The following is an 11,350-nucleotide window of genomic DNA, read 5'->3' on the forward strand; positions in this document are numbered from 1 at the left end:
ATGTGCTACCCTATTACAAACATGGGGAACAAAACAAAATTATACTGACCGCTTCATATTTGAATTTTAACATTTGTTTATACAACGACATATTTATATTAATATAAATTTGCTTTGAATAAAAACTAAGTTAGATTGAGTTTTCAAGTATAAATACCTAGTTTACGAGAAACTTATAATTGAACGATTTATAGCTTTCAAAACTAAATTGACAAAGAATTGGATGAAATAGATCTAACACAAAACAAAGAAAATTGAAGTTTTTATTGAGTTTAAGGACAGTTCTTCAAAATATAAAATAGAAACTTAATTTTTAATCGGTAATAATTCAAAAACTAAATCAACAACTTATTTTTTATTTTCTCAAGCGTATTCGAGATAAAATTTGTAGTAAATTAACTCAGCTAAGCACTAAACAATGGATAGTGAGAGCCTGTTATTTAAAGTTTGGTTGATTAGAGCTTGTTTGTGGTGGGAAAAAGTCGAAAGCATTTGAGAACACCCAAAAGAATTAAGAAGAAAAATCCCAATGTCTTAATCTCAATACAAATTTATTATTTATTAACAAGGGGCTGGTACAATTTCAAGAAGTAGCTAACATGAAAGAATACTAGTTCACCCAAATGCTTTGAATCAAGCCAGCTTCAATAACATAAAACTAGAGACTTGGGAGGAGGATCTAGGACTGGGTGAACGCTTCTCGCAACTCCGTCGGTAGCTCTAGGTCGGGCTCGAACTCGCTAAGAGGGGAGAAATATTGATCCACCATGTCTTTGGATACATTTTCAACACTTGGAGGATCCCACTGCATATTTCAGAAACATGATCCTGTTACGATTATATGAATCGACAATATGAAATAAAGATAAAAGAGTTGGGGTTACAGTATGGCCAATCAATATCTTGGTTATCAAAAGCTGCAAACTTTCGTTAGACGGTAAAAGAATAAATATACCTTTGGTGCAAAGTCCTTTTCCACTACTCGTGCCCGAACCCCCTAATGACCACAACAACTGAGATATAGTTACCAAATCATTACTGTATATTATATCAGAAAAAACGGAAGGAATTTATACCTCGCAAAAGTCATTGGAAATCTGCTTAGTGATTCCCTGTAGGGACATTCGGTACTCACGAACCAAGCACTGATCAAGGGTCTGAAATCTACCTTCTCTTATCTGCGCCAATTAATAACGAAGGGACAGGTCTCATATATAATTATATATATGTATATATAATGCAACAGGTTTAAACAAATGTCAACTCAAACATGTTTCCAAGAGAGAGGGAGAGACTCACAGATCTCAAGCAAACCTTTAAGCTCAATGGTGAGACTTCTTTAAGTCTCTTTAGAGTAGAAATGCACCATGCATCCTTTGTTCTACCTGCCTCACATTCCTGCGTATTAGTTTTTTAATCCACACAATTAGATGCCGTCCAAGAACGTATTCACTGATAGTGATTATTAAAAGCACCCGTCAGTGTTGGAACTTACGATCTTCCAAAAGAACTTGAGCCAACCATAATATGGAACGCAAAAGAAAACCTAAAGATTCTACAGACACGGTGCAACAAATGAATCCCTTAACTCCTTTAAGTAGTGTTCAATTCTAGCAGAACCAGATTAGCAATTTGATTTTCGCAGACATGGGAAATGCTTTAATGCAAACAAAACAAAACAAAACAAGAAGAAATTTTAAAACGAGAGCACTATCTCAAGGCACTGCAGTAACCATTTTAAGGTGGAAACAAAACATTTTGAATGACAATAAACCTAAATATTTTAATCAATCAGAGCGCTGAAGAACTCATTTATCATTAAAATATTATATTCGTTTAACAGTTCTGAACTAAAGAGAAGTTAATAAAATCGATATATGCTTACCACAGAATCGATAATTTCTTCAACTGTGTCATGGCTGAAACATTTATCGAGCAACTCAATCCTATAAAAACAAGACATAGAAGAATTAAAGCCATTATATAGATTAAAGGAGTACATAATGACAGTTCGAAATGTTTTTAACCTAAACTTTAAAGTTTATGCATTTAAATTTGTTTGAAATGAGATTCCAGGGACGAGTTTACACATTCTAGAATTTCCTTAGAACTTAAATTTCTATCTAAGTCCTTTCGTCCAATTATAACAAACCTTTGAAGCACGCTTGTCTCAATGGGATAAACAACTTCACCATACTTGTCTAAAGAAGCTTCAACGACAGAGGGATCATCAGTGACAATTTTCCCAAGTTCTTCTTCAATTAATGGAAGCCTCTAGGATAAAAGGAAACAAAACACAAAGGTTATATAACAAAGCTAGACCAATCTAAAACTTCAAAAAATGTGGAAAAGGTTCCTGGAATTAACTGAACTATGCAAATAATGTGTTGCAAGTCCAGAAGCCATCATCTCCGACCCATTGAGCCTGTCTCCTGTAAGAGCCAAGAACTCCCCTACAAAGAGCAAACGACATAAGTGTTGGGTTTTTTCCAGCCCATGATAAGTTGTCCTAAGTCTATTGGGAATTAATAGTCTTAGAGGATTAAATTTGTTTTCCCAATTGGAGTTAGTTTCTCAATTGGAGTAGGATTCATAGCTAGATGCAAATTAGGATTAATAATCCTTATTGAAGAAGACCTTTTTTATGTCTATATAAAGGGGCTATTGTACTAGTTTTGAGGGAGAGAGCAAAACAATAAATTGTATACCACTCAAGGGATTAGGGTGAGAGAATATTTATAAAGTGTGTGCGAGAGAAAAAAAAGAGATAGTGTATTTCTTGTTCTTGTTCTTTCAGGTTTTCATCAAGTCCTAGTTCTCTATTTGGCAAGATTATTGGTTGTACTCATTATTGATATAGTGAAAGATTGTTGTTGCTGTCCCATGGACGTAGGCACATATTGCTGAACCACGTAAATTCTTGGTGTTATTTATCTTTGTTATTGGTTTTTCGATTTCTAGAGTTTGTTCTTGTTTTTTCCATTCTTAAATGCAATATTCTCAACAATAAGCACGCTAAATTTGGAAAAGTAATGAGGGATCACAATCTTGTTAGATTTTTCCAGCCCATGATAAGTTGTCCTAAGTCTATAAGGAATTATAGTCTTAGAGGATTAAATTATTTTCCCAATTGGAGTTGTTTTCCCAATTGGAGTTGTTTACCCAATTGGAGTTAGTTTCTCAATTGGAGTAGGATTCATAACTACATTCCAATTAGGATTAATAATCCTTATTGAAGAAGACCTTTATTATGTCTATATAAAGGGGCTATTGTACTAGTTTTGAAAGAAGGGAGCAAAACAATAAATTGTATACCACTCTAAGTGAGAGAATATTGTAAAGTGTGTGCGAGAGAAAAGAAAAGAGATAGTGTATTTCTTGTTCTTGTTCTTTCAGGTTTTTCGTCAAGTCCTAGTCCTAGAGATTTAGCAAGATTATTTATTGTACTCATTATTGATATAGTGAAAGATTGTTGTTGCTGTTATTTATCTTGGTTATTTGTTTTGATTTCCGGAGTTTGTTCTATTTTCCACATTCTTAAACACGATATTCTCAACAAATCTCCAATGTACAAATTTATAACTTACACAATTTGTCAAAAATGACCTAAATAGCAACATTTAGAACCTTGAAGTACATTACAAATGCAGAAGCAAATGATATCAATTTTAACAGCTGCTCGACATCATTCTTTGCCTAAATAACTCAGATGCTTCCTCAACCTCATACGAAGAAAGAAGATAATTGAGTCATTTTTTCCTTCTGAGGATGATATCAAATCCTTTTGGGAATCTCTCAAGAAATTGTCTGTATGTAACATAATTATTTTTGGACTCGCACATAATAAACTGAAGAATTCCCATGAATTATTTTTATTAAAATATGTATCCTCTCCCAGACCCTGCGTAAAGCAGGAGCCTTGTGCACTGGGTACGACCTTTATGTATTCTCTGTCAGTTGGAAAGAAATCTGCAGACTTATCTTGACTGTTTCCCCCCTTTTACTACGAATTGAATAATCTATGAACAAGTTAAACATGCATGAATAACCACGAAAGCATACCTAAGTGACCCGGTAGATGTGAGAGGTAAAAAGATGCCCCCGCATCTGTATGGAAACCAATTAGAGTTTCAGGAGTAGCAAAAACCTGCAAATCGCAAGTATACAATAGTAAAGCTTCTACCAGCAGACAAATGTAAAGAAAACACAATTTTTTTTTTCTTTTGATAAAAGACACAGAAGTAATATCAAATGCTTATCTGACTCATCTCTCTACGGTGAATATAAAATGAAGATCTTACTGCTTCAGTTTAGAAATTGTTATATTGAGCAAGGAAAAACCTTCTGAATCATGCAAATAAAAGAAGCAATGTACAAAATTGCTGTATCATTCATCACACGTCCGCAGCATGAATTACAAGCAAATATGAACAGTACAGTGACTGGTGAGGGTTCCTTGTTTCCCAAATGAGTTTCAAATAAGCATATCAATAAGGTTTGAATTGACTCCACCTAACTTATTCGCAGAAATATGGACATCTATGAGTTTTGTTTTTTTTTTTTTTTTTTTTTTGTTTGGATTCCACATGCCTTGTACTGATTCTACTGAACATAATATTTCCACAGGTTGAGTTAGTTTCATCTCACAGATAGGGAGGGGAGAGGAGATGAGTTACAGAGTTAGGAACACAAGTCACTTGTTGTTTGGTACATGATTTTACTTTTATACTAATAAAGGTGAACTCATTTCAAGAGGCCAAACCAGTTTGACACACAAATTTGACATATACACAGATTATAGAGAAAGGGTAGCTTTATATATCAAATCAGGTGCTAAAAAAACCCTTATATAGCATAAGCCCTGACCAGGCAGTGAAAAACAGTTATCTATTTGGTAAAGACAATAATCAATACTGCACTGAAACACCTATTCATAGCTTGTAACGAGTATTATTAAAGGGGCAAGGGATGACACAACACAAGACGTGTATACACTGGGTTGCATACACCTTTTTGAGGCTAAGCTAAGATGATATATGCTCATAATCACCTTCAATTCCCTTGTTATTGATGTATATTCAGATTAGATTCAACATTATTATCAATTTTATTGAAGACTTCTTAGAGGGACTTGAAGGTTTTTGTGTGTTACATTATCCCCAAAACACCTCAACCAATTTTCAGTTCTAAAGAAGCTTCAGCAAAGTCATTGATGGTTTCCTCATTCAAAAAGAACAATGGGATATGAACCAATCGTCAAGCCAGCAAATTTGTGGAAAAGAAACAAAGAATAATGTCTACAAGTATCCCTGTCCGTACAGTTTTGTCAGTTGCAATGCGGAATGTCCCAGGGATTGAGACTCCAGCACCACCACCCATGGTAATGCCATTCAAGATAGCCACCTGCATGGACATCAATCATCAACTAATAAATAAACAGAAATTAACCTCAAGTTGCTCTTGACCGTAAGACAGCATTCAATATTACCCAAGTATCACAAATAGATACCATTCAAAATTCTATATCTCGAGGAATAATTACCGAGGCAAGATGAATCTCACAAGATTTTCTTATTAAGAAGGATACACGATGAAGAACCTAAAATGCACGTTCCCCCAATTTCAAGTATGATGAGTACTTACATGTGGTTTCAAACAGGTACCAAGCAGGTATATAAAAGTATAGCACGCCCTAAAAAAATCTTTACAATCGTCTATTTTCCCTGCACAATCAGGACCGTTATAAATACAATTGTCTGACATTAAGCAGAAAAAGAAGAATTAAAACCGGCTACAAAAAGCTGAAGTCATCATATTTGACATAAAATATAGACATGTAAGCTATACAAATTTGTTCACAAACTTATCGAAGGGGCTAATTTAGTTATCTGGGTCATGGCAAAATCAGATTGGAGGCGCTAACCTCTGTTTATCATATGATAAAGAGAAACTATATCTCCACCGGCACAAAATGCCTTGCCACTGCCCTTCAAAAATTCAAAACAATTTGTAAGCTGCCACTTGAGTGATCACGAGTTCACAACTAAGCAAATATCTTTTGAGAAAAATTAGTAACTTATGTTTCATTTTATTCGAGCAACATTCTAATATAATCTAAACTACAGAGAGCGACATTTGAGAACCGAAATAAGTGGCAACATAATAAAAAAAACATAAAGCAATCACCTTCAAAACAATAAAGCCAACATCAGGATCATCTTCCCAGCTTTTGTACAATTTCTGCAATCTTGCCCCCTGTACAATTCAATCACCGATTTCTCAGCAATGGGTTCCACCCAAAACCCCAAACAAAATCAAGGGTCTCCAAAAACCCAACAAAAAGGATCAAATTTACGAAACAAAACCCCACCATTGCAGTCGTGAAAGCATTGAGCACCGCTGGTCTGTTGAGAACTGCCGTTCGGGACCACGCTTTTCCTTCGACCAACACCTGAGAGACGCTCACAGAGATACCGGTTTCACGTCTCCGAGCTTGAATTTGAAGGAGTGGAAATATAGGTAATGGAGGAGAAGAAGAAAGAGACTCACTTGGTGATCGAGATTATCAGCTGGGGTGAGAGCGGCGTCCGGGAGAGAGCATACGCCTCTGCAATGGCGGACGAAACGACGGAGGTGGACGCCGTTTCCGGCCGATAAAGCTGCCTTAAACCTCTGCATCGTTTTTCTTCCCAAATCCTACTCCTCCAACGCACTGCCGAGTAATACTGCCAACGTTTGACAGGGAAACAGATGGGGGGTATTTCGGGTAAATTACCTAAATTACCCTTGTAAATATTTGCAATTTCCATCGCGTATCCTCAATCACAAATGAATCGCACCGTTTTCCAATTTTGTATTGTTCTTCCCCTTTTTAAATTCTAGGGTTTAACACCTCTTCTCATCTACCCACACTAATACTCCCAACAAATCGTCTGATCGTCTCCATTCTTTGATCAGGTATTTCTCTGATTTTTTTATGTTTTATTTTTGGGTATTCAATACATTTGCTAATTTTTCTTCTGATTTTTGGATTTACATTATTATTTGTGCATTATTAATTCGGATTTTTGAGATTAAGAGTGTGGATGGTTGATTATTTTGTGTTATTTGTATGATTATTTGTGTTGAATATTAGGCTAAGTAGGTGTTGAATTCAAGATATGGCCAGTTTTCAGTCAGATGATAATGTTTTTCTGTCTAAGCAAGAAAATTTTGATGGGAGATGTCTAAATTGCTCGGGAAGTTGATGAGATTCTTATGTTTCTGTCCCCTTCACTCGTTTTCAGATTTTCTTTGTATATTATCACATTTGCTCGTCTTTGTGTTTGTTCTTGGGATGACCGGGTTTTAAAGCGGCGGGCATGTTTCTTTTTAGACTACTCTTCTGGTTTCTATTCCGTGACAAATTTTTCATTTAGAGACTAAGAATAGCATGTAATGGCTTATGTTTCAGAATACAATTAGGTGGATACTTATTGAGGAGAAAAGAATGGATGAGACCATGAAGCAGTTCCAGAAGAGCTTAATTGAGCTCGAGACTGAAGCTGAGCATCTCCTTCTAGCTCGAAACCAGGTAAGTTTATACCTCTACCTCCTTCTTTGCAGACTTGTATGTTTTACCGTTAACAAAGATAATTTTTTGAGATGTAGCTGTGAAGTTGGAAAGTTTGAACTCAAGCATGGCAGTGTATTTCTTAAGTTTCAATAACTAATGATTAGATTAAAGGACTGGAAAGTTTCGATAACAAATTATTTGATTAAATGATTGGAACCAGAAGGTTATTAATTTAGATATTGCAGGCTGTATGAAACTGTTAACGCAAAATTATCTATTAAAATTTTGTTACTTGTTGACATTAAAAAAAAATATCTAGTTACCTGGCTTAATTTTTCGAAATTCCCTTGGTCGCTTGGTCCCTTTCTAACTGATATATTATATTGGGTTTGTTAAACCATCATTCCCTGTAGTGTATTTTGTTTTTGGTCAACAATCCCAGTGCAGTTGAGTTGCTTTATTATGTGAAGTAATTCAGTTTTATTAAAGTTAATGTATTCTATTGTGTCTTGTTAGTAACACAGTGGAGGATTGTGTTTGTTATATGAAAACGCAGATGGTTGAAAATGACAGGGTGAGGAATGGGAACAGAGAAGCACTTACATCTCTGAGGAAGATAGCTCGGACAACCAAAACTAGCGTTCCATCTCCTTTTGAGTCAATAATGAAGGAGATTGGGGGCCCTCAATCAAGACCTCTGGTGAAGGAGGTATGCCCTACCTGTGGCAACCATGACTCAAATGACCGTACTTGGATGATGTTCCCAGGAACTGATGTCTTTGCAAGGATTCCATTTCATGCTGCCCATACCATCTTGGAGACAGGTTTTCTCTCAAGCCGCTTTTTATTTTTCATTTTATGCAACTATTTGGGACATATACCAACTGTATCAGTAAGAAGTATAACGCTTTCACATATCAATATGTCCATGTAACCATATCCCGATGGATTAATGAATAATCTTGAATGTCCACTGTAGTAGCCCTTGTGAGCAAAAATGGTTAAATAAACCATTTAGGATCTTTTAATAAATTGGTTGAGCTATTTATGAATTCTTAAACTCTTGAAGCTCTAGTGTTTTGTTTAAAAGGCCTATAGATGTTCATGAAGGTGCCATCTTCTGAATGCAACTTCCATTAAGCTTACAAAAGGAAGATATGCTTCAGATTACATTGGCAAATTTGAAATAAGATCAGAGGGATTTGTCCAGCAAACTTTTAATTTGTCAGACTTCATAGTGTTCCTGCTTGTCAATCATAATTTCCCAAACTTAACCCTTGACGCTTCTTAGAGGAATTCATTCGAGTTTTTAGATATGTATTGCTGCGTTGCTGTCCAGGCTCTTATTACCGCCAAAGTAGGGAGTATGGCTCGTGAACTCTCAGAATTCATGAGTTTTCATGTGTGCTTTCTTTTTCTATGTTTTATAGATGTATTATTTTATAAGTTGAATGCTTTGTAGCTTCATTATTTATTTTTCAGAAAGAAGATTCTGAACTTTTTGTTGTTGCCTTTGGGATGCAGAACAAGAACAACTTGATTTAGACTCTAGAAGGTTGCAAGGCATTGTGAAGGAGAAATCCCTTGTGATTTCGGGCAAAGGTGCCCTTGCTGATAAGATCTGTCCGGGTGTGCTGAAGTCCTTGGTAACCCTGACAGACAAACCAAAGTGAATTGTGCTTGATGGATTAATATTCAATTCTGTTGTAACCTCACATCCACGCCCAACTAAGGAGAAAAGGAATGAATGTTAATCACTCTGGCTACCATCACAGACAGAGCTCCGTGTAGACTAGCGTTCGTAATTTTTCCATTGTAGCTCTGGTGCTGTTAACATCAGAAGTTTCGCCAAAACGGGGATTGATTGGAATCGAAAAGCTAGCAATTGTCACATACTTGCAGGATAGGAAAAGTGTGATGTATCATATTGAAGGGATTCATAATTGTTGTTAAACGCAATATTTTTGTGCGCTATTCCATGAGTCCCCAGAATTTATGTTGTTATTTCTTTCGAAGTGCTCATTTTCCTACTTGAATTCAATGAGCAAGACAGGTTCTCAAAGTACTTGAATTCATATGCATGTTCGTCAGGAAGCCCCCACATCGGTGCTTCGTGCTATATTTTTCGGCTTTCTGTGTCCTCTTGTGTAAAGTTAGTTCCTCCTTGCCGAATGAGATTGGTGTCAGGTTTGAGGACCATTTATCTTAGTTCTTGAGGGACCATTTTGTTTTAGGTGCGTGGAAGTTTCGTGTGCCCAGCTAGTAGAATTGAACACAAATGAGCTTGTCTTGTATATTTTTGGTTGTCAAGGCCAAGGTTTCACATTGCCACCGGCGTCGCGGTGTTGTAGGTTTCACATTGTATGGATTTTTTTATAAGAAATTTCCTTATTTAGGTTTCACCTTCCTCTTGTGTTAATTATGAATCCACATCCATTGAAAGTCTAAATTTAGTGCCATTTTGTTTCGTGCGAGTTGTCATTGACAGATCCTTAGCCCGTCTATTTGAGAGTTTATCAAGTATGGACCAGCCCATAGCATGAGCGAGATGATCGTTGGAATATCCATTGGATTCTTGGTGTATTAGTCATTGAATTCTTAACTAAGGGTCAACAACTATGAATCATTGAATCTTAGTCATAATTTGAACCTTAGATCCATGATCATTGAAGTAATCATTGAATTTTTTTCTAGGAATCCATAAAATTTTGCACTTAGAAAGTGGAACATAGTTAACAAGGATTTATTTTTTTATTTTTATTTTTTTGGAAACTAGCTAACAAGGTATTTGGTTTGCAATAATTAATAGAGAGGCTAGAGGGATATGGGCTATTTGCGAAATTTAACCCTTTAAATTGACACACTATTCCCAATTTTTTTGTTACTTAGGTTTTTTGTGACATCCGCACTAATTAACCGTGATCAATTATTCATGCTATATGGGTGATTAATGCTAACCTTATTCATAATCATATATAATACACATAATCAACTATACTTTCTTTCGCCACTTAGTACTACGGTCTAATTGCATTTTTCTTCACTTGTAAGTGAGAGATTTTTTGTTCGATTCTCGCCAAAGACGAATTTTAATAAACGAGAGAGCTTTGAATTCCCTGTCTGTCGAAAGAGCTTTGAGAATTGGAAGTCTTTCAGGCGCCATAGTTAATCGACAATGCCATTGTTGGAACTTTTATTTCCTACTCTAGTTACGGTGAGGGGATTCGAACCTGATGAAAGGAGACGACACACTGTTCTAGCCAATTTACTTAATCCACGTCTGTTACCATTACTAGGAACTTAAGTGGGCCAAGAAATGGAGACTGAAATTTGGGTTGAATTAAAAGCCCAAGAAGATTCAGAATTGTGGGTTTGTTTAGAGGCCCATTTGGGTTTATGGGCCAAAACATTTAAAAAAAAAAGTTCTTTTACCTTGATTAAGATGAATATTGGACCAACCAATTCAAGGGATGCTTAGCGACTGCCTATGTAGAAGTACTTTTGTTCATAAGCGGTTCGGCATACATGTTTCAAATTTCAATTAGAAGCACGTTGAAATTTTTATTAAAAGTAATGTTTCAAAAAAAAAATACTTGAAGTTAGCACAATCTCTAGAAAGCGCAATTGAAACCGTCCAGAACAAGCGTTAGCCGATGATTAAGTAGATCCAACTACGGTTTGGACCTTTTTTTTTTTTTTTTTTTTTTTGGGTGAAAACTAGGTTTTGGACAATACAATATTTTTCGCTTCGATTATACGTAAGAATTTCTCGTTTATTACAATATTATTGCTAGC

General features: G+C 35.7%; 2 protein-coding genes across 2 annotated transcripts; one reads left to right on the forward strand and one right to left on the reverse strand.

Annotated features, from left to right (window-relative positions):
- Positions 1-534: 534 nt before the first annotated feature.
- Positions 535-6,682, reverse strand: LOC103439021 (3-hydroxyisobutyryl-CoA hydrolase-like protein 1, mitochondrial). The gene is made up of 14 exons (XM_008377567.4): positions 6,550-6,682; positions 6,371-6,451; positions 6,187-6,255; positions 5,924-5,987; positions 5,644-5,723; positions 5,320-5,403; positions 4,063-4,147; positions 2,368-2,453; positions 2,153-2,274; positions 1,886-1,946; positions 1,300-1,398; positions 1,077-1,178; positions 956-997; positions 535-805 (listed from the first exon to the last, which is right to left on the reverse strand). Exons 1-14 carry the CDS (start codon positions 6,676-6,678, stop codon positions 680-682), a joined length of 1,230 nt encoding a protein of 409 aa, XP_008375789.3. The 5' UTR covers positions 6,679-6,682; the 3' UTR covers positions 535-679.
- A 121-nt stretch (positions 6,683-6,803) lies between these two features.
- LOC103420629 (uncharacterized) lies at positions 6,804-9,617 on the forward strand. The gene is made up of 4 exons (XM_008358683.4): positions 6,804-6,957; positions 7,454-7,573; positions 8,112-8,379; positions 9,080-9,617. Exons 2-4 carry the CDS (start codon positions 7,490-7,492, stop codon positions 9,226-9,228), a joined length of 501 nt encoding a protein of 166 aa, XP_008356905.1. The 5' UTR covers positions 6,804-6,957; positions 7,454-7,489; the 3' UTR covers positions 9,229-9,617.
- Positions 9,618-11,350: the final 1,733 nt, after the last annotated feature.

The sequence above is a fragment of the Malus domestica genome, chromosome 07, assembly GCF_042453785.1.
Source record: "Malus domestica chromosome 07, GDT2T_hap1".
NCBI lineage: Eukaryota > Viridiplantae > Streptophyta > Magnoliopsida > Rosales > Rosaceae > Malus > Malus domestica.

What these genes read in the sequence shown, in the direction of transcription:
- LOC103439021 (XM_008377567.4), bottom strand. Translation starts at nt 6,678, where the DNA reads ATGCAGAGGTTTAAGGCAGCTTTATCGGCCGGAAACGGCGTCCACCTC. An exon ending in CTGATAATCTCGATCACCAA is followed by an intron (nt 6,452 to 6,549) that starts GTGAGTCTCTTT and finishes AGCGTCTCTCAG; the next exon opens with GTGTTGGTCGAAGGAAAAGC. An exon ending in TTTCCAATGACTTTTGCGAG is followed by an intron (nt 998 to 1,076) that starts GTATAAATTCCT and finishes TGTGGTCATTAG; the next exon opens with GGGGTTCGGGCACGAGTAGT.
- LOC103420629 (XM_008358683.4), top strand. Translation starts at nt 7,490, where the DNA reads ATGGATGAGACCATGAAGCAGTTCCAGAAGAGCTTAATTGAGCTCGAG. An exon ending in TCCTTCTAGCTCGAAACCAG is followed by an intron (nt 7,574 to 8,111) that starts GTAAGTTTATAC and finishes ATGAAAACGCAG; the next exon opens with ATGGTTGAAAATGACAGGGT. An exon ending in CCATACCATCTTGGAGACAG is followed by an intron (nt 8,380 to 9,079) that starts GTTTTCTCTCAA and finishes TTTGGGATGCAG; the next exon opens with AACAAGAACAACTTGATTTA.